Here is a 25,676-nt window from a genome sequence, read left to right as displayed (position 1 = left end):
AAGTTTAATCACTATAGTTAGCGCATTAAGTCGGTTTGTTTTAAGGTAGAATAGAAGTTTTCGAAACTATTGTTTAGAATTGAGTCCCAGACTAGTGTATAAATGTATCTTTCGTCTAAGCCGAAGGCCTTTGTTATTCTATACCTATAAAATAATAATAAAATTGTGTATATCTGGAAAAAATCTCAAAATAAGTCATCACAAATAAATTGTCTTAATATGGAATAGAAGAGTCTTCAAACGACTTTGACTGAGTTGATAATATTTATAGAATCTGTTAATTTATACTTCCCAATTCTATAAAGTTCGTTTCAATTATCAGAATGCTCTCTGTTTATTTTTTTTTTTTTTAATCCAAATTTTTTTTTTTTTCAAACTTTTTTAAATTTTTCTTAATTGATGAAATAATGATATATAGATCTATAATATCTGTTTTATCCACCATCTAATAGTCATTTGTTCTTATCGATTGCAGAAAAAATGTACAGTCAGACTGAAAAACAGCGATACGATGGCTGGTATAATAATTTAGCGCATCCCGACTGGGGTTCAGTTGGTAAGTTTCCACGGATTGGAATTTCCGTCCCTATAGAGAGCAAGTACAAATAAAACAACTTTCTAAAAAGGGCAAATATATTGCAATAAATTGACGGTCACGTTAGTTGACGTTTTGCAATTTGCATAGAACCAACACGATCAATTGATTTGCATATTGACAACCTTTTCAGATAGCCATCTGGTGCGCAAAGCCCCGCCCTCTTATTCGGATGGGGTGTACGCGATGGCGGGGAGCCAACCGGCCATCGACGAGGCGACTTAGTCGACTTTTTATGCGTGGCCGTGATGGATTGGGCTCGAAGTTCAATAGGACGGCATTGTTGGCATTTTTTGGTCAATTGGTGGCCAATGAGATTGTGATGGCATCAGAGTCCGGTTGCCCCATCGAAATGCACCGCATTGAGATTGAGAAATGTGATGAGATGTACGATCGGGAGTGTCGGGGTGACAAGTATATACCCTTTCATAGAGCAGCCTATGATCGGAGTACGGGACAGAGTCCGAATGCTCCTAGAGAACAGGTGGGTACTGGCTAATGGATGGTTAAGTGCGTGTGTGTGTGTGTATATGTGTGTATGTAAGTTGGTGTGGAGTACCTACAAATGTTGCAATAAATCCTCCTCCGCAGATAAATCAAATGACTGCTTGGATTGATGGCAGTTTCATTTACAGCACCTCAGAAGCCTGGCTCAATGCCATGCGATCCTTTCACAACGGCACGCTAAAAACGGAAAAGGATGGCAAATTACCAGTAAGGAATACGATGCGAGTGCCACTATTCAATAATCCAGTGCCGAATGTAATGAAAATGCTTAGTCCAGAACGTTTGTTTCGTAAGTAAATCAAATTGATATAGGAAACCTTTCTAATTTGAATTTTTCATTCTGTAGTCCTTGGCGATCCACGGACGAATCAAAATCCGGCAATTCTTTCATTTGCAATTCTATTTCTGCGCTGGCATAATACTCTTGCCCAGCGTATTAAGCGAGAGAATCCGGATTGGAGTGATGAGGATATTTACCAGCGTGCCCGACACAAAGTCATCGCAAGTCTCCAGAATGTGATTGTTTATGAATATTTACCGGCTTTCCTTGGTTCGGCTTTGCCACCCTATGATGGCTACAAGCAGGATATTCATCCGGGCATTGGACATATATTTCAAGCGGCTGCTTTCCGCTTTGGTCACACCATGATCCCGCCCGGCATATATCGCCGCGATGGACAATGCAATTTTAAGCAAACTCCGATGGGTTATCCGGCCATTCGCCTTTGTTCTACCTGGTGGGATTCAAGCGTAAGTTTGTCAATTTCTACTTTTCTTTATTTGTTCCTAATTGATGCTATTGATTGGCAGGGATTCTTTACTGATACCAGCGTTGAGGAGGTCCTCATGGGCTTGGCCTCGCAAATCTCTGAACGTGAAGATCCCGTTTTGTGCTCAGATGTTCGCGATAAACTCTTTGGTCCCATGGAGTTTACACGTCGCGATTTGGGTGCTTTGAATATTATGCGTGGACGCGACAATGGTTTGCCTGATTACAATACAGCTAGAGAATCTTATGGGTTGAAACGTCATAAGACTTGGACAGACATAAATCCACCATTGTTTGAGGCTCAACCAGAACTATTGGAGTAAGTGGATGAGTTGAGATTGAATAGAACTTTACGTTATATCTTATACTTCTTCCTCATGTTAGCATGCTCAAGGGGGCCTACAACAATCAACTGGACGATGTGGATGTCTATGTGGGCGGAATGCTGGAGTCATATGGCCAGCCTGGTGAATTCTTTAGTACTGTGATCAAGGAGCAATTCCGCCGATTACGTGATGCCGATCGTTTCTGGTTCGAAAATGAACGTAATGGTATATTCACACCCGAGGAGATTGAAGAAATAAGAAAGATTACCCTGTGGGACATAATAATCAATAGCACAGATATTACTGAGAACGAAATACAAAAAGATGTTTTCATGTGGCGCACCGGAGATCCATGTCCACAGCCAATGCAATTGAATGCCACGGAATTGGAACCCTGCACCTATTTGGAGGGCTATGACTACTTCTCTGGTTCGGAACTGATGTTCATTTATGTATGTGTATTCCTGGGATTTGTGCCCATTCTTTGCGCTGGGGCTGGTTATTGTGTTGTGAAACTGCAAAACAGTAAGCGCAGAAGATTAAAAATCAGGCAAGAGGCTTTGAGGGCGCCCCAACACAAGGGATCGGTGGATAAAATGTTGGCCAGAGAATGGTTACATGCGAATCATAAGCGATTGGTAACAGTGAAATTCGGACCCGAAGCGGCCATCTATACGGTCGACAGAAAGGGAGAGAAATTAAGAACATTCGCTTTACAGCATGTGGATGTGGTCAGTGTTGAGGAATCGGCCACCAATCATATCAAGAAGAAACCCTATATCCTGCTAAGAGTGCCCAGTGATCATGATTTGGTCTTGGAACTCGAATCCTATGGAGCCAGAAGGAAGTTTGTAAAGAAATTGGAAGACTTTCTGCTGTTGCATAAAAAGGAGATGACCCTAATGGAAGTGAATCGTGACATCATGTTGGCCCGTGCCGAAACCCGTGAGCGTAGACAAAAGCGTCTGGAGTACTTCTTTCGCGAAGCTTACGCTTTGACCTTTGGCCTGCGACCAGGTGAACGACGACGACGCTCCGATGCCTCCAGCGATGGTGAAGTCATGACTGTGATGCGCACCAGCTTATCCAAGGCAGAATTTGCCGCTGCCCTGGGCATGAAACCCAATGATATGTTTGTACGCAAAATGTTTAATATTGTGGATAAAGATCAAGACGGTAGAATTAGCTTCCAAGAGTTCTTAGAGACAGTGGTGCTCTTCTCCAGAGGTAAAACGGATGATAAGCTTCGCATTATCTTTGATATGTGTGACAATGATCGCAATGGAGTCATTGACAAGGGTGAACTGAGTGAAATGATGCGTTCTTTGGTGGAGATTGCCAGAACTACCAGTCTAGGTGATGATCAGGTCACCGAATTAATTGATGGCATGTTCCAAGATGTGGGATTAGAGCACAAAAACCATTTGACCTATCAGGACTTTAAGCTGATGATGAAGGAGTACAAGGGTGACTTTGTCGCTATAGGTTTGGATTGCAAAGGAGCCAAGCAAAACTTTTTGGATACTTCAACGAATGTGGCCCGCATGACTTCATTCAATATTGAACCCATGCAGGATAAGCCAAGGCATTGGATTCTGGCCAAATGGGATGCCTACATAACGTTTCTTGAGGAAAATCGTCAAAATATCTTTTATCTATTCCTTTTCTATGTGGTAACCATAGTTTTGTTTGTGGAGCGTTTTATTCATTACTCATTTATGGCCGAACATACGGACTTGAGGCACATTATGGGTGTGGGTATTGCCATTACCAGAGGATCGGCAGCTTCTTTATCATTCTGCTATTCGCTGCTTCTGCTGACCATGTCCAGGTGGGTTAAAAGCTTTTAAAGTTGGGTTTTTTCACTATATTCTTAATTCTCTAAATTTGTTTATTGCAGAAATCTGATTACCAAACTTAAGGAGTTTCCCATTCAACAATATATACCCTTGGACTCTCACATACAATTCCATAAGATTGCCGCCTGCACAGCTTTGTTCTTCTCCGTGCTTCACACCGTGGGTCACATAGTCAATTTCTATCATGTCTCCACGCAATCCCATGAGAATTTGCGCTGCTTGACCCGGGAGGTTCACTTTGCCTCCGACTACAAGCCCGATATTACCTTCTGGCTATTCCAAACGGTCACTGGCACAACTGGCGTTATGTTGTTCATCATTATGTGCATTATCTTTGTGTTTGCTCATCCCACAATTAGAAAGAAGGCCTATAAATTCTTCTGGAACATGCATACACTCTATATAGGACTTTATTTGCTGAGCTTAATCCATGGATTGGCTCGCCTAACAGGTCCACCAAGATTTTGGATGTTCTTCTTGGGACCGGGAATAATCTACACACTTGATAAGATTGTCTCTTTGCGCACCAAGTATATGGCCTTGGATGTTATCGATACGGATCTACTGCCATCGGATGTGATTAAAATCAAGTTCTATAGACCACCAAACCTAAAGTATTTGTCCGGTCAATGGGTAAGGTTATCTTGCACCGCCTTTAGGCCACATGAAATGCATAGTTTTACTCTAACCTCGGCGCCGCACGAGAACTGTCTGAGCTGTCACATTAAGGCCCAAGGTCCTTGGACCTGGAAATTGCGCAATTATTTCGATCCCTGCAATTACAATCCAGAAGATCAGCCAAAAATACGCATTGAAGGTCCGTTTGGTGGTGGCAATCAGGATTGGTATAAATTCGAAGTGGCTGTCATGGTTGGTGGTGGCATTGGTGTCACTCCCTATGCTTCCATTCTCAACGACCTGGTCTTTGGTACCAGCACAAATCGTTATTCTGGTGTGGCCTGTAAAAAGGTATACTTTTTATGGATTTGTCCATCGCACAAGCACTTTGAGTGGTTTATCGATGTGCTGAGAGATGTGGAGAAGAAGGATGTAACGAATGTCTTGGAGATTCATATATTTATAACACAATTCTTTCATAAGTTCGATCTAAGAACAACCATGCTGGTAAGAGCTGAGGCAAATCATTTAATAGCATGTTAATTATACAACTGATTATATAAATTTTCATTTTCAGTACATTTGTGAGAATCATTTCCAGCGGCTGTCAAAAACCTCCATATTCACAGGTCTCAAGGCAGTCAATCACTTTGGACGACCAGATATGTCCAGTTTTCTCAAGTTCGTCCAAAAGAAGCACTCCTATGTAAGACTTTAAGCTTAAGACTTTCTTTTAATTAAAACTAATTTTGTTTTTTTTTCTTTTCTTGTTGCAGGTGTCTAAAATAGGTGTCTTCTCTTGCGGTCCTCGACCGCTTACCAAAAGTGTTATGTCTGCCTGTGATGAAGTGAATAAAACACGCAAATTGCCTTATTTCATTCACCATTTCGAAAACTTTGGTTAAGTTATACATACGATTCGATAGATGAGATGAAGAATGATTAGAAGAACCATAAACTCTGCCTGCTGTCTAATTTTCGAAAAACAAAAACCCTACACTTATAAGTTTCATTCATTTCTAGTTAAGTCAAACTTTTGTATTCAATCATAATTTAGTCAAGGTTTTTCTTTAGTGCATTATAAAAAATTTCAACGCAAACCCACAAAAAAACAAAAAACAAAAAGCACACGGCCTGTACTTGAGATATGTATATGTGAAATGTATGTATGTAATATGTATGTATTTATTGAAAATAATGATTATGATTTGTTATCAGTTTTTGTAAAGCGTTTGCCTTATTTATTAAAAACAAAATACGATTCCCATCAATCTAACGTACTATCTCCAAAGGGGTAAAGCAGTGCAAGCAGTGCAGCATATAATTTTGTCAGCGACTGTAGTTTTTTTTTTTGTCTATATAAGCGCAGGCGCTACAAAACAGCTGTTTTAACTTCAACTCCAAACAATGTTTGACAGAATTTCATGAAAACTCAATCTAAACACACAAACGAAAATTAAAATGGAAAAAAATTACAGAGATTTGGCTACAGAAACATATAATAATCTATTGAATCGAGAGTTACATATCAACGAATGGGCTCAGGAGCGGTAGGTATAAAGTTTGATTGGAAGCAAGGTTTCGAATTGAAAATTTTCGATTTTCTTCAATTAGTTTGAGTCTAGCCGAGCCTCTTTGGCGTTTCTTAAGTGTCTTTTTGGAGCCCGGTAACCTTTTTAATCTCATCATTCCTCTGGCTGGCATTTTTAGTCAAAGTTTGCTGATACATCTAGTCTATGTTATTAGTCTGGTCAGTAGTTTGAATTCATTGACAAAATGGTAAGTAGACTTTCTTGCTTTTCTCTTTCCGTCTCTCTCACTTCATCAACCCCCAACAACTGCAGGATCTATCCGGAAACGCGTCCTTTGTGGAGACTTCGTGAAGGGTTTTCCGATGATGTAGCCACCAGGCCGCAGGTTGCCTTGGCAAGTCATGAACTTAGTTGTGAAACTAGTGGAGGACAGCCTTGTGCTCATTCCATGTCCTTTACTGTCCTCGTGCTGGTCTTAACATCCTACTTATTGGTCTATTGTCGGCGCAATATGAAATGGTGTTCAACTAGCACTTGGCGTGCGGTGGCTTGTGGATTGATATTATCGTTGGTTATCGCCATGTGGCTAAGTCGTCTATACTTGGCCACAGAGTTTCTGCATCAATGTATCTTGGGTAGCTATTTCGGTATGCGTATCTTGAATAGTTTCGAGAAGAATATGAATTTCCTATACTCACGACGTTGCATCTGGGGCATTATTTTGGTTGCCCTGCTAATTGGACTCTCTGTTGGTGTTTATTTTATCAAACTGCATTTTGGTATAGATCCTCATTGGTCAGTGAGGCAGGTAAGTTTTATGGATGCTCATCACTCCAATTTATGACTAATTAAGTATTCTTTGACTCAGGCTTTCAAATGGTGTCCAGAACCTACTTATATGCGACATGAGGGTAGCCCAATTTTTCTTTTGTCCCGAGATTTTGGTAATATTCTGGGAATATCGCTTTCTTTGCCCATCACCAAATTGTAAGACGATCGACTATACAATGATTTATAATTCATAAATATTTAACTTTTTGCTTTTAAGAAAATCCTCAAAGAAGTCTTCCATTTGGCGTCGTTGTAGTGTCATAGGAGCATTGGAATTGTTCAACTATGGCTTACGCCTAGCCACGCCCAAGCAATATGGCCGGTTTGCATTTCTGGCCTATGAATTTACAAGAAGTGCTTTGCATTGCCTGGCACTAATGAAATTATCACACATTTTGGCATTTAAACAAAAAATAAAACTTAAGTGAAAAGATAAGCCAAGTGCTAGTTTTATATAGAATTAGTTAGTTAGTTTCATATAGAATTTGTTTATTTCGTTTTTAATTTCTAGAATCCAGTTCAACCTTAATAAAGAGATCGAATTAGCATAACTCTCATTAATCGGCCAGATGAAAATCACATGCTTCAAATTTTATAGTATTACCGTTTCATATAGAAATCCAATTCGGAGGATATTTTCCTTGCTACGAGTTCTTTGAGAGGATTTCACTGGCTTACAAAGGAAATCCCAAACACAAATGTTACTCCCACATGAAGATGCGCCAAATGACACACTTTGGTGGCTCTAAATGCATTAAGGAACAATATTCTATCGGTTGATAAATATTACTTTGGATTCAAAAGATTTATTTATGGAAATAAAGTTCTATTAGTTTTAGAAGTATTTTTAATTTGTCATTTTCAGCACATAACATCTACATCACTTACCTTAATTATTGATGACCTACGTATGGTCCAGTAACTCAAATTTTGATATTTTTACTGTTAAAAAAAATTGAGATTTGGGGTGAAAATTCCAATTTTGTCCAATTTGACCGCTTACAGCGCATAAACCTCCAAATTAAAGACTTCTTTACAATAGCTTCAAGTCAAGGATCTCGATGCTGCCATCCGTTTTGCTTCTAAAGTACACTTTTCGAGATATTCCTAGACAGATAGTTTTTAGGCAAATGAAAATTATTCGTTATCCACAATCGTTTCTATTGTCCCCGACGGAACTACCTTTCAGTATTGCTTCATCGGGGAGAAACTTCACCTAGGTCGGAGTTCGAGCTCGAATTAAAGTTTTAGTAGGTCTCTATGAAGTACAACAAGTTTGTCCCATGGCTTCACAATTCACTAAATTAAAATTCAGTTCAATTGCAAAAAAATTAACAGACTCCATAAACTATTTCATTATACTTTTTAAATTGAAATTTAGTTGTAGAATTAAAAATTGCTTTGCTATATTCTTCATTGAATTATATTTAATTAGTTTTTACTTTAGGTATTTTCTTCATTAATTGAACAACATTTACAATATTTAATTAAAGTTAAGCTTAAATAGTATTTAATATAATTATTTGCTAACTGCTTATGTTTGCCATACTTCGAGTGCTTAAGTACATTACTACATAACTAACAAAGTAGGAAGAAGTATGAAGTATGAAGGAGAGGAACCTAATTGCAACTATTGTATAACTAATGGCAGCATATTGTTGTTGATATTTCCTTTAACAATTAAACAAACGTTATTACTATTAAAACTAATTAAACACTACTCAAATGTGAATGCATTGCAAATGAATTTAAATTAGTTGAAGAGAAATGGAGTTCATTAATCGATTGAAATGTGGCGAAAGCGATAATCTATAGCTAATTTGTCCGATTTGTAACAATGTTAAATATATGTGTGTATGAAAGCCTTTATCAATGGACACTATTCGACTATCTACAGCCGCATGACTCAACCACCATATTGGGCAAAGTCTTGAGAGTGGCCGAGTTGTTCGAATCCAAGACGACCAACTGCAGTGAGGAATACTGTTTGGCGGTGCAGCAGGGTATCAGCTCCAGGGGTTTGTGGGTGGCATTTGTAGAGACAATTTTCTGGAAATGATAAGAAACAGAAATTAGTTAGTTTATATTGCCAGGAAATGTCTTTTATTAAAGACTTACCATTATGGAGCTGTGATGTGAGGCAGCTTGAGCAACACTCGCCACGGAACTGCAGGAGCCACGACAGAAATATGCATGATATCCTGGCGGCTGTAGGATCCAATTATCCCAGCCAATTTCCGCAAAGGATATATACAATTTCTCACGACAACATTCCGTCACTCCACTAGAACAATTAATACTACGCTTCTGACGGGATTTGGAGCGACGATTTTGTGTATCGATCATTATGAAGGGCCTATAATCCTTGTCCACTGATATCATTTCCTCCATATTGCTTATATCGCACGATTCGCAGGTGATTTGTATAAGATGGCTGAGATCGTGACTACCAAACCAGCGTTTAATGGGCCACTCAATGTCGATTTTCATCCATTCATCTGCAAAGAAATGCATTGCATTTAGTAATGAATACCAAGTAGGTCTTTTATGAAATGTAGTTTTGTTTTTTTAGCATTGCTAAGCAGTTTCTTTGTTTCTTAATTGGTTAGTTTTTTTTTTTTTCGGTTAAGTCTTATCATTTCATTATCTGTAGCAAGTGATCAACCACGTAAGTTAATTAGCTCACATTTACGGGAGAGAGATAGATAGAGAGAGAGAGTGAGGAGGAGGGAACAAAGTTCAATTTTTTGCACCCACGAATTATATTTTTTGTGGAATTTTATGATGAAAATATTATTTATTCAGCTTGTTCATTCACCCACAATTTGTTGTGATGATCACGTCTATGTCCAATGATCTTCTTGATCACTTGAAAAACAAAATGGACAGTTGTCAACGCCCCACTTATCGGTCACAAACAAATTATATACATATTATATGATTAATATAATATAGATTCATGATATCACAATAATTTTGATTTCTTAACTTTCGGGTGTTGGGGGTCAGTTTATTTTTGCCGAGCAAAGGTCTAAACGTGTGCTATGGGTTTGTGTCTATGTATTTGAAATTCTGATGACGATCTTATTATTAAAAAAGAAAAAATCTTTGCTCACCTTGCACATCCACCGACTGTATGGCTATCGTTTTGGCCAATGGTAAATACTTGGCATCCGCTTGCTGTTCGACTTCGGAGACAACAATCGTTTGCTGCTTATGAGGAAGTGTATCATTGCTGGGACGAGTGCGATTCTGTTTGTTCTTAAAGATCCATAGGACAGCAGTGCTTACATCAAAGCCATCGGCATCGGCATCATCGATCTTGAAGCTGAAGCACATGGAAGGATGGGCACCCAGACGTTTGCATTCGATTTCCTCTGTGGACAAAGATTATAGAAATTTAAACTCAAATGAGAATTAGGCACCTACTAATTATGCTTACCTCTCTTGAGTAAAATGAATTTCTTGCTAGTGCGGGCATAGTAATCATCTAATTCTTTGTTCTTTGTGCTCTCATCTGGATGGCTTAGGGTAACACCTTCGAATATCGGTTTAGGCAGCTCCACTGCCGAGACGTTGGGACTCTCCTTGAGACGCAACTTCTCCAGAATTTGCTGCTTGACGAATTCTATGCGCAGACGGCTGAGTTCCTCCTCCGTGACGTGCTCAACCTGACGATTGCTCTCACATTTGGGACAACCACCGCCAGTGGAATTCGTTGTTTTATTGGCAGCAGCTGCTTCAACAGTGGGAAGGGGTAAAGTCTCTTCTTTCTGTTCTGGCACCACTTCAGGTGGTACAACTACATCATCATCATCATCGCCATTCTCTGGCTGACGAAGGCTCTCTTGCAGTTCATTCCTAACATAGTCCAAAGGACTCAAATTAAGACCGTTATCATCGTCTGTTTGCCTGGGATCATCGCCGAACATATGCGGATAGTCTTCAGTGTCATCAATCTGTGGGGTGGAGCCGGTGTTTTCCTCATCCTCATCATCATAGACCTCGCTCAGTAGTTGCCATAGCCTGGGCACACTCTTTAGCTGCTCTGGTGGCGATCGATGATAGCTTCGTTCCTGCTTAATCAGATGCTCCAGCTGATGTTGCGAATGTCTTCTCAATCTCTCATAGTAATGCTTCTGCTGTTGTTTTTCTTCCTCCTCGCTGTTGGCTGGATCTGGTTCCACATGTTTCAATTGCCTGGAACGTTGCTGCCGTTTGTGATGCTGTTGCTGTAGGATATGCTGCGACATGTGCTTCACATGCTGATGGGGCTGGGGCTTGGGATGTGGGCGCAGTGTATCCTCCCGAGTACTAGGATGCGAATGGGCATGCAGACGATTGTAGATATTATTGTTCTCCAATGCCAGGCACAGCAATAGAACGAGGGTGATAAAATATTTCGCCATTTCGAGAGATTTCTTGATATGGATTTGTATTCAATTAAATATTTATAAATATATTTCTCCTTTAAACGGATTATTTTAGTTAATGCTTTTGTCAAATGTGGGCTTTTGGATTGTTGTCTATCTCTTGGGAAGCATTAAAAATTCAATAGTTCTTGATTTCTCGACAAAATTCATAGAATTGCAGCTATGTGCACTTTTAATTGCCGTTTTGTTACTTTGCAAGGAACTCTGTTGTTTCTTTTATAATTTTAGTTTGTAATTAGTTGGTTTCCTTTTATAATTGAGTTAAATTATTTAATTAGTATGCCTTAACGCGTAGGATGTGCATGGTGAACAATTTTTCCATTTGATTTGATTTAAACAGCTGGAAATGAAAAGAAATTCATAAAATTATTTCAACTGCGACACAATTAAGTATTTAAATCTTAATTATTCATAAGTAATTATCAAAGTTCATTGCAATATTTTAACTGATATGCTATAAATTTGCATTGGCCTCCGATTAGCCGGGTCGGAAGTTCAATCAATATGAATTCTACAACAAAATTGCATCATTTTTTTTTTTTTTTTTTTTTGTCATCTTTTTGCAAACACAAATTTATTTATTTATTTAATATTATTATTTTCTTGTCTTTTTTTCTATTTAATTAAGATTTATATTTGCTAGTCACTCTAGGATCCCGAAAGAAACAATAAAATTTGCCTAGGTAATTAGGAGTTTATTAGCACCGACCCCCCGCACGTACCGTAATTTGATTTTAATTTTTTTTTTAATTCACTTTATTGATCTCTGAACCCGGACACGAAACACACACACGCACACAAGAGATTTTCCGTTTGAATTTTGTTGCCTTAGGCTTTAAATTTTTTTTGGAATTGATATTTTGATTGTGCTTTTGTTTCTCCTTTGACGTGCGACAGCTTAAACGAGTTGTGAATGAATGAAGCGTTGTCTGATTAGTAGAACAATTTATGTGACGATCGGACCGATTCGGCCCGGTGCGGTAGCGTTGATTGATCGTTCCGCGATAGAGAGAAAGAGAGAGAGAGAGAGGGCAATTGAGAGAGCACCAGAGTGTTGGCAACGACACACACGAAGTTGACGCTCGACCGGCACACGAACGTGCGGTTTCAATTTCCCCTCTCGGAACCTCGGAGCCAGAGCAGACCAGACCCGAGCCAGACTAAAGCAATTGCCATGGTTATATGATGGCGCTTGGCTGCAGACCAGAAGCAAAAAAAACAATTCAGTTCCGTGCATTTGGAGGTGCAATGACTACCTTATGATACCATGTATCAAATAAGCAAGTCGACCTTAAGTTCGCACAAAATTTACTTTCTTGAAGACTGAACTAAAAAGACTAAAGAAAAGTTTAGGACCCAATTCTGGGTGAATGCGAAGATGGATTGAAAGTTATGGGAAAACTATCCAAGTTCTCCTTTTTGGATGATCTGAATATACCCCTGGGTTAAGCTTTAGTTGCTCGGTATTTGTATAAAAGAAAAAGTCAAATGCATGTAGAAATTCTTGATTTCATTGCATCAGCTAAAGAAGTCGCCAGCGGCGCAAATAATTGCAACGTTTGTAGTATCTTAATTTAAATATTTTTGGTTTAGTTTTTTTTTTTTGGGGCCATACACACCTGCTGTTAGTACGCCCCCAATGTGGAAATTCTCATTGCATTTGAGTGAAAGGTTTATCTTATTTTGGGGATTTTCAATTCATTTGAATTGCATTCCGTGTGGGTCGTCGATTAATGCTAATTACTTCGAAACCAAAATATATATTCTGGTGTATGTACTATCACATAAAGCATTTTGACTTTGATGAACCGGCACGATTGTGTGTCAATCAATTAAACACTGAACACGTTGCTGATAAGCCGTTGCTCTTTAGCTCTTCGATTGAGTGAAAAGTGCTCTAAATCACTAAACCCAATTAATGTGATTTATAACCTATTAATCGGGGTTTGGTAATCGAATTATGATTAAAGAATCATTCGCATACTTAATGATACAATTCCTCTTTCACATTTCATCCACCCCTTGGCCCATTTACTTGTTTTCCAATTCAAATGTGGGAATTTTTACGGGAATTTTTAAGTGGGTAATTTGCATTTCACGTTTTATTCTTATACCAGACAATTTCATCAGCCAGAATTTTAAAAGAAATTCATTTCAAACGTGAAACATTCGGTAAAGGTCAAGAAAACTAGAAATATGCCAAGAAACATGTGCTATATAATATATGCATAAAGATTTATGCTTTTTATATGAAATATATAATAAACACGTGTCTTATCTCGAGCTCACACGAGTCACGAGTGGACAAAATGTGACTATGAATTAGATCATCGAAGCTAGAATAGGCCTTTTGCAAATTAATATGTAGGTGCCATTTTTTTCAGAGAAGTCAAATTATTTGGAATTAATTTTAAAATTTTATCAACTTTTATGCAACTTTTTTGTTTTACACTAGCCTCAATTTCGGAAATACAAATGAAGACAAGGTAGTTTAACAGAATTTTATATTCTTAAAAACTAATTAATATTGTTGAAGACAACATTTTCTCTTTCTCTTCTTATATTTTACCTAATTATACAGTTCCTTATCTATGTACTCGTATATTTCACTTTGCGTCGGGGTTACGTTCGAAGAAATTACGATAATAATTAAAACTACGCAAATTGAATTAAGATTTTTTATAGCAAGATCAAAATAAAAGAATAAAAGTGTTCAATTGTAAAAAAAAAAATGAAATAATTATTGTAAAATATAACTAAAAATTATTAACTCTATCGGTGATTCGACTTTCCTTCAGAAAAATTGGTGTACCTTTTCCTAAGTTATGTGTAAGACCCTCAAAGAGGTTTTTTTTTCCAATAATCATTATTGAAAGGTTTATTTAGATCTACTATACTTCTTCGTTTCCTTGTCTTGATATTTGTACAAAATTTCATTTTATAAATACATGAAAGTAATAAAGTATCCCATCAATAAGAAAATTGTAAGTAAATTTGTTAGTTACAAAAAACATTTGTGTATTATCTTTTTTTAACATAGCAGATAAGTCGGGGAAATGTCTTACACAAGTGCCATAAAATATAATAACTCTCTCTAAGAGCTGTTACTAAACGTGTAGTGTGTAGCACACTTTCTAGCTTTGAGCTGTCTTATACTTTTATATTCCATTGAGGTTTTGATTATGGGTTTTTTTTTTTTTTGAAAATGACATTAGCTATGGCATAATGCCTTTAATTGTCACTTTATGACGTCCTTGCCATAGTAAACATAGGTCATTCATGGTAGGTATATTAAGGTTATCTCATTTCAAAACGAAAATATTTGTATACATATTACGTATACGCAATGTGACACGTTCTTAGTGTGTAGATTTAATTTTTCCACCAGCTCATAGAAATGTGACGTTATTTTTCCTGATCAGCAGGGGGTAAGAATCTTATATATAAGAATCGAACACGTGTCATCCGGCACATTTTTGACGTAATTGCACAATTTTTGCGCTGTACATAAATCGGTTGACCGAGTTATCAGAAATCGAGATCAATCAAATTGCTTTCAATCGGTGGCGTGCGACTTGATAGATGGGCGTTAAAATCAACGAGAGGGGGTGAGCAATTGAAGAAGGTCATTTAACTGATGCCTCCACATCATCATCATCATCATCATCATCATCATCAAATGGAGAGCAGGCGAACGAGGTCTGATTTAAATCGGTTGATCTGATTGCCCACGTCTTCTTTTTTATTGCTGCTCACTGCTCACTACGAGGGCTACGTCATCGAGCACGCAAGTGGCGCATGTTGTGGAGCCACCAGGGAAAGAAATCCAACCGATACTTGTTGCTGCTTCATCTTCTGTTGTCAAGTGAAATGCAAAATTAAAGCAACAGCAAATGAAGACTAAAATGCATTTTAGCAGGGTGCAAAGTACAACTTTGAATGGAGGAATCGACGGAGGACCGACGCCGTCTCTTTGGGGGTTTTCCATGATGATCGTCGTCGTTTCTTTCATTCATATCATTTTTGCATTAATTACGAAGCCGCAGCAGCGCCTGGGTCGCTATCGTAATTGCCAGTGGCTTATCACTTGCAATATTTCTTTTTGCCGCAAGTTGAATGCACTGCAAGAAAAACGACGGTCTCGACTCTTGCATTTGTGTTTTCATTCTGCGTTTTTGGAATTAATTCCATATGTAAATCTTAATTCCCTGGAATGATTTACGTTGTACGATGATGATCACGATCAGCTTATTAGAGCATGTCTCGTGTTGAACTTTGGAATTGCTTGTGAAGATTAGTAGCAGCTATATACAAATCTCTTTATTTTAATACTTTTTCTTTATTTTGTGTGTGTTGGTTTTTTTCTTTTGACACATGCAGAAATAATAAATGTCAGGATTTTCATGGGGATTACATTATGGAAAATACTAGATGAAAGTATTTGAAGCTTTTGAAGCTTTTTGTTTTTGCTTATATAACCCACATATGTATATGGAGATTTGCCACATGTTGGTTAAAAGCTTCACTTGGCCTAGTTGAGGTTATGGGAAAATGGCTTCAATACTGGCTAATCACTAGTTAGGCCTATGATAGATAAAAATCTTTTAATTAATAATAGTTCAAGTTGCTAGTCATTCAAAAGTAATAACAGGATACTTGCTTAGATAAGATCATTCGAACACTTGACGATTGCACACTTAGGTTTAATCATTTTTTTTAACTCGTTTCACATTCAAAAGTTGTTGAAAAATAATTTATTTAATAGCTATAGTTAAGAAAAGGAAACTTACCACTTTGCGCAACTTGTTGAATAACTTAAAAAAAAATAATCAGCAGTCCTTTTGAAATATTTATTTCATTTACCATTTATAGTCCATGTTCTAGATGTTGCTGCTCAATGAGTTTCCAATTTTATTTCATTTATTTTTTTTTTTTTTTTTTTGCAAATCATTTGCACGACTTAATCATTGTTATTATTTCACAATATGAACTTGAACTCTTTAAGATGACAAGCACTATTAGAAAGATTTTATTTACAATTTTTTTTATTTGCCCGGTTTGTTTTAAGTAAGTAAATATTTTAGGACTTCCCATAGACGGGGTTTTTTTATTTTTTCTTATTTTTCTCTCATCTGGATTTGTCACCAATTTTTCTTAAAATTCTTAGGTTCTTTCTCTCTTTTTGTCGTTTGTAGTCGATCCGATCGGGGAGAACGTCTGCGTGTGAATAATTGAACGCTGGGGCCGTCAGCAACCGCAAAGGCTGCCCTGGCCCCTGGTTGGTTGTGTGGGTATGTAGGTTTATGTGTGTGTGCGTGTGTGTCATGTACAACAATGGTTGAGGTTGGCCCAGTCTGCAATCCAGCGCAGACAGCGAGTTCCAATTCACTTGCCGGAGGAGCGGTAAGAGAGAGGGAAGGACCCATTAAGTATTTTTTCCCCCCATTTCGCATTTGTATTGGGTTTGATAAGAGCAATAAGTTGTGGCTTATAAAATGATGCGCAATTTTTTTTATTTTTTTTGTTTCTTTAAATTTTGTTGTTTTTTGCTTTTTATGAGAACAATCTCAGATAAGGTGACTTTCCCCTCTCACACTCTCGATTGGTCGACATGTCGATCTCTCCGTATTACACATATATCTCTATCGCAAATCTCTCTTTCTTTTTTGCAATGCTCTCTGCTCTGGAACTTCGTAACGCAAAAAACCGATATGAAATCCGGTTCGGGGTTCTCGTCGCCGAGGCACACGTCGCCTCCTGCATTGACTTCGTCATACAAAAACGTGAGATGACGTCGCCGGTTGGATTCTTCTACAATATATTTCTCGATCGGCGGTCCAAAGTTCAGTGTTCGTTTTGGATTCGAAAGTATACTCATACTCATATTGAGAGATATCCAATGGTTATTCCCATTTATTGAGGGAAGTGCAAAGTAGCCTGGGACCATACATTCTCTGATCGTTAACATTCTCTATGTTGGTTTTTTATTGCTTTTATAGGGGTTATTATTATTATGTTTGATTAGCACATTGAAGTGCTCACGCTGTCGAGGCGTGTCACAAGTTGCCAAGATTTTTGTTTAAGGAAAATTTTACCAAGGATTTCAAACATGTATTCGAAATCATTAAAGTACCGCATGTTGCCTATCTCAAATGGGGTTTTTGAAATTTGTGTTTACCTTGAAAAGCTTCAAGCTCCATTCACCTCCACTTTTTTTTTCCTAGTATCATGTGATTTCCTTATTTTCGAAATATAATAGAGTTTTCTTAAGCAATCAATTTAATCACTTTGTAGCATCCGCACGCCCTTTAGTTGGCTCCCTGGAGCGCGTGCTGGGAAGCACATCACCAAACTTGGCTTATCAACGAACGGTCGAGCCTCTCTGAAGAAATTTGATTTCGAAATCGAACTGTTGTTGAAGCAGAAAGTACTCTTACGATTTTTGGGAACTATGATGATGATCATGCAAATGGAATATTGTAAACAGAATCGTTGTATTTTAAGAATAACTGATTATTATAAATAACTTTTGGCTTTCGACTTGTGGGAGGGGGTGCAAAGAGTGCAAAGTCTTGCGATTATTGAGGATTCCTTGTTCACAACCGGAAAGTGGCCAGACATTTGATAACCATTTGATAACACCCACGACTTTTTAAATAAAATACTAATTAAGAAAAAAAAAACAAGAAAACAAAATAAATAAATCTATAGGTATATGAACAAAATAATATAAAATGTATTAGCTTTGAGTAAACACAAAGATTATTTAAATATAATAAAAGATTTACCTAGAAATAGATTTTACTATGATGATGTAAAAGTAAACTATAATTGCATCATTTAATTGACATCAATAAAAATAAACTAGCAACACTAACACTCTAAGCATCGTGAGTTTTAAATAGATTGTCATTTAATTTAACAAATAATATAAAATAAACTTTTTTAAAAATTGTTTAAAGTGATGAAAAAACTAGTGAAATTTTAAATCTTAACAAAAGCATTGAATGGTTTTAAAAATTAATGCTAATATTAAATACACTTAAGAAAAATGCCTGAAGGAAGTCTAAAGTCTTAGAGGATTCAGTTTATTGTCAAGAAAATTAAGTTTTTAATGTTAAACAAAGATTTTGAATTGAATCTCAAATGTAAATCAAGACTCTCGTTTTATATTCTGCCCTTTGACTTGGTACAAGTCTTAAGAACTGTCTGTTTAATTAGCCAAGATGAATTATAATTTTATTGCTTTAATTGTAGTTTTAATGGGTTAAAAGCTCATACATATTTCATTAAAATATAAAGCAATATAATTTAAAATTTATTGCTACAATAAAAGATACGTAACAGGTAATGGTAAAGGCTACAATGTAAGGTAAGAAGAGATGGATATATATAGAACCAAAGTTAAGTCTTCTGACTTTACAATCGAATTTCGCTTTTAAGTAATTGACTGACCAAACTATTTCAAGCTATATTTATAATCAATGTAATCATTTTTAGATATATTAATTGTTATTTTTAAATGTTCTATAATTAAATATATAATTCACGATAATTTTATCGCATACTTTTAAATAAAAGATTGATTGCCGGAAATTTTATGGCTGATACTTAGAAAATAATGTCAACAAATCACCAAGTCGACTTCTTGTTGAGCTATTTTTGAAAAATATTATTTATTTCTTCATCTACTTGGATAATGTCGCATAAGTTTTAGTCATTAATTAATACGTTTTATTCTTTTATACACTCGCAATAAGGTTAGCAACATTTATTTTGAAAAGAAGTTTGTTCGACACTTTAGAAACTGTCTCCAAATTCTTGTGTGATTTTGAAGACCCGTTTTAGAGCAGGGTATGCCATTAAGTGATAATTATTATATATATACGTTGATGTCTGAGTGTGACCATTTCACACCATTCAATCAAACAGATCAGGGCCATGATGACACACGCGTCCACCGACAATTTATATTTCATATTCGAAATTTTCATGTGGTTTCTGTTTCATATGGACAGGTGCCTATCTATCTATCTCTTTTTCTGCACTTATGTCTGTCTTTGTCTATCTGTTCATGTGGACTAAGCGTGAATCCTTAATAAACCGCGAGAGATAAAATCAAAGCCAAAAAAAAAATATTAATTGAACAACTTTAAAGTAACAAAAAAATAAAAATTTAATTAAAATTTTCACAAATTACAAATAAAAAAATTTGAGACAAGGTTGTTGTCTTATTAATAATCAGTTTATTAGTTTATTAAAAAAAAAAAAAAAAAACTTTCCATGAAATTTGTAAATAGAACTAATCGAAATTAAGAGTAGTAAATGTGATATTGAAAAGAGCATTCAATTGCCACTTTGGACTTTGTAGCTGCTGCCTTCAGTTGCAGTCTCCGACAGACTAGACGATTGATTTTTCGATTGATGTTCAAGAATACATACATATATTTATTCGATTTTCGTTTTTCATTTTCTTTTGCCCACATCTGGCCAAAGTCCACTTACGAGTCATGCGCCAGACATGTGCATGAATCAATATACAAATATATATATACATATATCTTACGCGTATTTGATTCAATTTCGATTTTCCCTCATCGCATTGCATCAAAGATCAATTAAACAAAATCAATTGGGGGTGAGAGGAACACGCATCCGACTCGTGTCTGTGTCTCTGAGATTTGAGATTTTTCCTCTGTTTTTGGGGTTTTGGATGATGATGATGATGCAAAGTTGCTTTTAAATGCTAAACGATGACGTTTTTCACATCTTTGACATAAAAATTATTCAAATATTATATTTGTGACGCAGTTGACACACATTGTTTACCCTTTTTGACAATTATACCCTAAAGGCCATTAGGGTAAATATATTTTTTAACAATTAACACGAACTGGCAACATCTTTATTATGTCGAAAGGTGTGACATGTTAAGAGTATCTCAACTTTAATATTTCTTTGCAAAAAGACATCTAATAAGCGTATTACGCAGTCGGTATCATAAGATTAGCACATTTCTTTGATTTCTTTTTTGCATAAGGTAAAAATAAACTTTTCTTTATCTGTTTGGGGGGACTCTTTCTAAATTTAGCTAATATGCAAATAGTATTTTCTACTAATCATCATATGCTCGTGCCTCTCGGTGCCGCATGTTGCGGATTACTCAGAAATCAAGATTAAGTATACGTTGTACGCGTGGGTGCTAATTCTTTATATAAGCGGAAACTATATATTTGCTTATAAACTTTCGTTGGTATAAAAACGAAAAGTAGAAGAGTAACCCGGCTTGTGTGTTCTGTAAATTGAATTTATTTTAGCAAAACTAAAATATATCAGAAACTAAATTTAGCCAGATTGCGTACGCAGCAAAGAAACCACAAATTGAATTAAAATCTTTTCTAATCTATTAGCTAATTAACCACTAAAATTCAATAAAGTGTTGATACAATTCGCTAAACTAAGCAATGCCAAGCACATGAGGGTCAAAATAAGAAATGAAGATCCCTTATTTGACTCAAAATAATTGATCTATATAAACCCATCTATGTAACAAATGGAATGAATCTTTAGCTATTCATTCTTTACTCATTCTTTTGTAGGTTTTTTGAAAGTTTACTGACTTTCTTCTTATGTCAACATCATTTTCATTTCCATCTTCAAGTCAGGTGTCCTTTAAATGTATTAACTAATACACTTACTTCTCTTATCGAAAATCAAACAATCCAAGTGGTTAGTTAATATTTTAGTTTTTCAAAAACTACTCCATTGATAAGGACTACTTGATACATTTTTTCAATTAACACATTGACCTTTGTAATTACCTACAACACGACACGATGTTCTAGACCTTTTTTGTTTTGTTTTGTATTTAATCTTTATATTCATGATTCACAAAGTCTAATTACTGTTAAATATTATCAGTTAGCTAGAAATTAAAGTCCACCAAATATTGTTTTTTTTTTTTTTTTGTCAAATGATTAAAAAGAAATTCATGCAGAACTCGATTAATATATATCGCTCGAGAAATTAATCAAACACAGGTTGCAAATCAAATGAATACAAATATTGAGAATGAAAACAAATTAGGGGCACGTGTAGCCTTGCCTTAATCTCATCCATAATAGCCACAAGCCGTAAAAGACTTGGACAATAAAAAAATTAAATGGAAACTAGGGGAAAAAACCGCTCATCCGATTGGTCAAATCTAATCTGAAAGTGCAACCTATCAGAATTTTTATTGCTCCGCAGTCTGACTGCAAACAATTAAGATATGGTAAATAAACATATGCCCAGCAGCATTTCACTTTCGATTTCGATCATGAATAATGGGGGCGATCTAACAGCCCACACCTGGAACCTGGGAGCAGCGCGTGCCGTTATCTCTTATCAGCTGCGGCACTGAGAGCAAGTTCATGTCCACTTGATAAGCAGTTTCATGCCAGCCTCAAACTACGTGTTTACATTTTGGGTTTCTTCGCACTACTTCTCGGTCGTATATGTACATATACAATCACGACCACAATCGCCATGATTGACGATTTCCCTCTAGTGGGGGGAGGCCTTTCAAGTACTTTAATTAGTTCTTTGCTGATTACTCTAAATGTGAATGTGAAGAGAGAGAGCCGCAAAGATAAAAATGATTTGGTAAAATCACGACCTCGGCTAGTGTAAAATATTGCCGGAGTGCCTGATACGGGCGTGTTTACCATTGGCATATATCGTGATATTTATGGTTATTGTAAAGAAATTAAAAATCAATTATGCATAGTTAACAAATTGATTCACCATTTGATGGATGGTGGATGAAAGTTACTTATCACCATTATTTGAAATTATTTGATTTGTATAAAATTTTAAGCACATGCAAACATCTAAAAGAAGATTTTTTTAGATCGAATAGCCGATCAACATTCTTCGTTGATATTCAGTATACATATATCTTTAATATGTAAGCAAACATGTACTTCGCTTAACACAAGGATTAAATTCCTGGGAAACACCGTGCTAAACGAGATACAGGCTTAATACAAAATAATATTTGACGTTAAAAGATGTGATAGCAGACTATCTGTAGCTGTTTGTTCAGCCTATTTATTCTAGAAGTTCTATGCGACTTTGAAATGATCTTCCTGTGATATGTCATCACGTCATCATGTCTTTAATGTCATTAGTTTTGTGAACTTGAAATCATCTACCAGTAACTGTATAAGCAGATCATAGAGTTCACTTCGTGTTGATTGCGTTTTAAGGAGCGAGAATCTTAGTATGCACAATAAGAACATTAAAAAAAAGATTTTCCGAAATTCATAATCAATTAGGACCGAGTTAGTCTCAAAAGTAATATGTTAGTCTTACACTAATATAAAACTTATTTTATTCTTAAAAAAAATGAATCAACTTTGTTTTTTAAATTCCTTAGCCAGGGTTTATATTATGAACCCACTAATAATGTTTCCTTATTTATTAAATGACTTATCAGTATTTTTCTCAGGGCATACCCTAGAATTTAAAAATAAAGTTTTAATGTATTAATTAAACTAATTACCAATGCCAAATAACTGTTTGTAGATAGTTAATGTTAATGATCAATTGACCGAAGAAAGTTAATATTTGGTGAGAAACCAACGATCTTTTCCAAAGAGTAATCACAATAAATTTATACTTAATATAAATATATAATTCAGTCTCATTGTCAGACAGTCAAACTATTCAACTATTGCTAAGAAGTTGTTTTGTCAAGCCACAGTGCCCCCAAAAAAAATGATCGCTTTGCTTTAATAAGAAACTTTTATCTGTACATTGCTCATCCTGAAAGTATGCCACACTTTTTCAATTTAACCCTTATATTCATTTCATCGTTTCATATAATATTTTGCTCCATGTCCATGGTCATTTGTAAATAGTTTAAAAAATATGTTTAAAAAATAAATTTAGTTTTTAGAATAGGGATCAGTTTATTTTTTACATAACAAAGATTCAAGGATTTTAGGAACTGTTTATTAATCCGAGCAAAAGGTAAAAAAGTTTATCCCAGCCAACACTCTAATACCAAGTCAAAAAAAGAAAACACAACTAAAATTATTCGTAATACTTTTCATTTTATTTTCATTCATTGCATTTCATTATACTTTTTTCTTCATTCTTTTATTTGTAATTATAATATTTTGTTTTTGGTTTCTTGTTCATTTTTAGTTTTTCGCCACCTGTTTTCTGTTTTCGTTTTCTGTCTTGATCTTAAGTGGTTTTAATTGTATTATTTAAGTATTACCATATACTTGAAATTTTCAGTATATAATTAGAATAATGAGCAAGTTTATTTTAATAATAATTATAATTAATTATGTAAGTATGCGTTTTGTATCTTAAAAGTTAAGTTAATCTTTTGTTTTCCATTTTCTGTTGCATTTTTCTTATAATTTTTACTAAATGTTTATAGTTGAAATTCTTTGTAGACTTTTCATACAAAATAACAGAAGCCTTTTATATATATATATATATGTATATTTGTGTTTATGTGTGTGTGTGTGAATGAACTGTATGTATATGTGTGAGATTATAGAACGAAAAAAAGAAATATCTTAACAAATTTTGAAGCTTCTCAAACAATTTTGTTTAGAATTGTATCTTTCACTTTGTTTCGCATGGATTTCTTGGAATATACAGATATACATATACATATATATATGTATTAAACATATTTTACTATATATGTTAAATTTTATTAGTTTTCTTAACTTTATGTTGCTTCTGTTTCGTTTTGCAATAAACATTGAATATTTTGCGTTATTCATAATGACAAATTTAATGAAACAACATATTTCAAAATTAGTTGTATTTGCATTTCTCAATTTTTTGACAACAATAACAGAATAAATGGTTCGTTATACTTTAATTACTTCGTTTTTTTGATTTCTTTTTGTTTTTATTTAATTATTTATTCTTTTAGAATGAGTCAAATAACGTGGATTTTTATCAATGTATGTATGTGTAGTTGCCATTCCAATGTTAATCTTTCTATTCTTTTCGTATCAGTTTTTTTGGTCTTTCGAAAAAAAAAGAAATTTAAATCACAATTATAGAAAAAAAATAAAAAATGCAAATAATGGATAGAGAACAGGACTAACTTTGGTCATGCCAAAGTTTCTATACCTTTACAAAGTAACAATTTTATTAAATAATGTTGCTAGTAGCAATGTTTTTCTGGAGTTTCACTTTGTTAAGAAGAAAACAAGAATGATTAAAAAGTCTTAACCAAATTTTATCAAAATTTTTGTATACTAAAAGATAACTGCATTAATGCAATGGATATTAATCAGTTCCATTCTAGTGATCACTATTTAACCAATGAATTTCGCTTGATTTACTTGGAGAAACGGACAAATAGTTAATCTCTTTTGACACTAAAATGTCTTTCCTGTAAGGGTATAAGTTTAAATGATGAAAGTTTTGAAAACATTTTTGTGTTTGCTGGAATATCTGAAGAGAGTTTAGGTTTCATTCTGTTATATGTTACTATATAATTTATTCATATATATATTTGTTGTAAATGTTTTCATATAGAAAATTTGTTTTGTATATAGGGGTTTATAGAGAGCAAAAGTGTAAGTGAGTTTTTTTTCTTTCTTTGTTTTGTATTTTTAGTTATTTAGTTTAAATTTTTGTTGTTGTGGGTGTGTGTGTGTGTGTGTGTGTGTGGGTGTGTTTGTGTGTATGTAGCAAAAAGCACGATTTCCAAAAAGCAAAAATCGCATTGTCAAAAATTTGATTTAATTCGTAAGTTAATAATGGTAGTTTTCTTCATTCATATGTCAATTTACTTGTTCAATCTTACACGATGCCATTAAGACCCATAATGTTATATAGAAATACTTATTATTGTTCATATACATATATGCATGTATATGCCTTAAGAGAATTATGGACTACACATACAAACATTATTCATTTAGTTGTTGGTTTTTGTTTTTCATTTGGATTTTCTTTTGAGGTTTTTATCATTTATATAAAAATAAATAAACATAGAAAATGTTGCAGAACATTTTTATCCTTTTCTCTCGTTTTCTTTAATATTTTCTTTCGTTTTTCGATATGGAATTTGTTAATATTAAACTGTTGTCTATTAGTGTGTGTGTGTGTTCTGTTATGATGAAGGAAGTAAATGCAATTGTACAGTGGATTATTTTGCATGGGGAGAGAGAGAGAGAGA

At 35.2% G+C, this 25,676-nt stretch overlaps 3 protein-coding genes across 4 annotated transcripts in view; 2 read left to right on the top strand and 1 right to left on the bottom strand.

The window, feature by feature from the left end:
- The window catches only part of Duox (dual oxidase), a 20,106-nt gene extending 14,204 nt beyond the window's left edge, over positions 1 to 5,902 (top strand). Inside the window, 10 exon segments of the mRNA XM_068284140.1 lie at positions 476 to 556; positions 729 to 787; positions 789 to 1,079; positions 1,187 to 1,391; positions 1,449 to 1,852; positions 1,913 to 2,190; positions 2,256 to 4,028; positions 4,098 to 5,181; positions 5,252 to 5,380; positions 5,451 to 5,902. Of these exon segments, the coding sequence (XP_068140241.1) occupies positions 476 to 556; positions 729 to 787; positions 789 to 1,079; positions 1,187 to 1,391; positions 1,449 to 1,852; positions 1,913 to 2,190; positions 2,256 to 4,028; positions 4,098 to 5,181; positions 5,252 to 5,380; positions 5,451 to 5,579 (4,433 nt within the window). The 3' untranslated portion in view covers positions 5,580 to 5,902.
- A 183-nt stretch (positions 5,903 to 6,085) lies between these two features.
- Positions 6,086 to 7,473, top strand: G6P (Glucose-6-Phosphatase). Its single transcript, XM_068284194.1, has 5 exons — positions 6,086 to 6,224; positions 6,289 to 6,453; positions 6,519 to 7,014; positions 7,075 to 7,193; positions 7,255 to 7,473. Exons 1-5 carry the CDS (start codon positions 6,136 to 6,138, stop codon positions 7,463 to 7,465), a joined length of 1,080 nt encoding a protein of 359 aa, XP_068140295.1. The 5' UTR covers positions 6,086 to 6,135; the 3' UTR covers positions 7,466 to 7,473.
- A 960-nt stretch (positions 7,474 to 8,433) lies between these two features.
- daw (dawdle) lies at positions 8,434 to 16,353 on the bottom strand. 2 transcript variants are annotated; one of them, XM_068284125.1, is made up of 5 exons: positions 16,261 to 16,353; positions 10,480 to 11,810; positions 10,154 to 10,414; positions 9,156 to 9,535; positions 8,434 to 9,086 (listed from the first exon to the last, which is right to left on the bottom strand). In XM_068284125.1, the coding sequence occupies exons 2-5, from the start codon at positions 11,444 to 11,446 to the stop codon at positions 8,925 to 8,927; spliced, it is 1,770 nt and encodes a 589-aa protein (XP_068140226.1). In that variant the 5' UTR covers positions 11,447 to 11,810; positions 16,261 to 16,353; the 3' UTR covers positions 8,434 to 8,924. The 2 variants fall into 2 exon arrangements, with proteins under 2 accessions (XP_068140226.1, XP_068140225.1); XM_068284124.1 differs by lacking the exon at positions 16,261 to 16,353 and adding an exon at positions 12,193 to 12,394.
- Positions 16,354 to 25,676: the final 9,323 nt, after the last annotated feature.

The sequence above is a fragment of the Drosophila tropicalis genome, unplaced genomic scaffold (assembly GCF_018151085.1).
Source record: "Drosophila tropicalis isolate 14030-0801.00 unplaced genomic scaffold, ASM1815108v1 contig_302, whole genome shotgun sequence".
NCBI lineage: Eukaryota > Metazoa > Arthropoda > Insecta > Diptera > Drosophilidae > Drosophila > Drosophila tropicalis.
The sequence above is the reverse complement of the archived record's forward strand: the minus strand, read 5'-3'. Positions and strand labels throughout refer to the sequence as shown.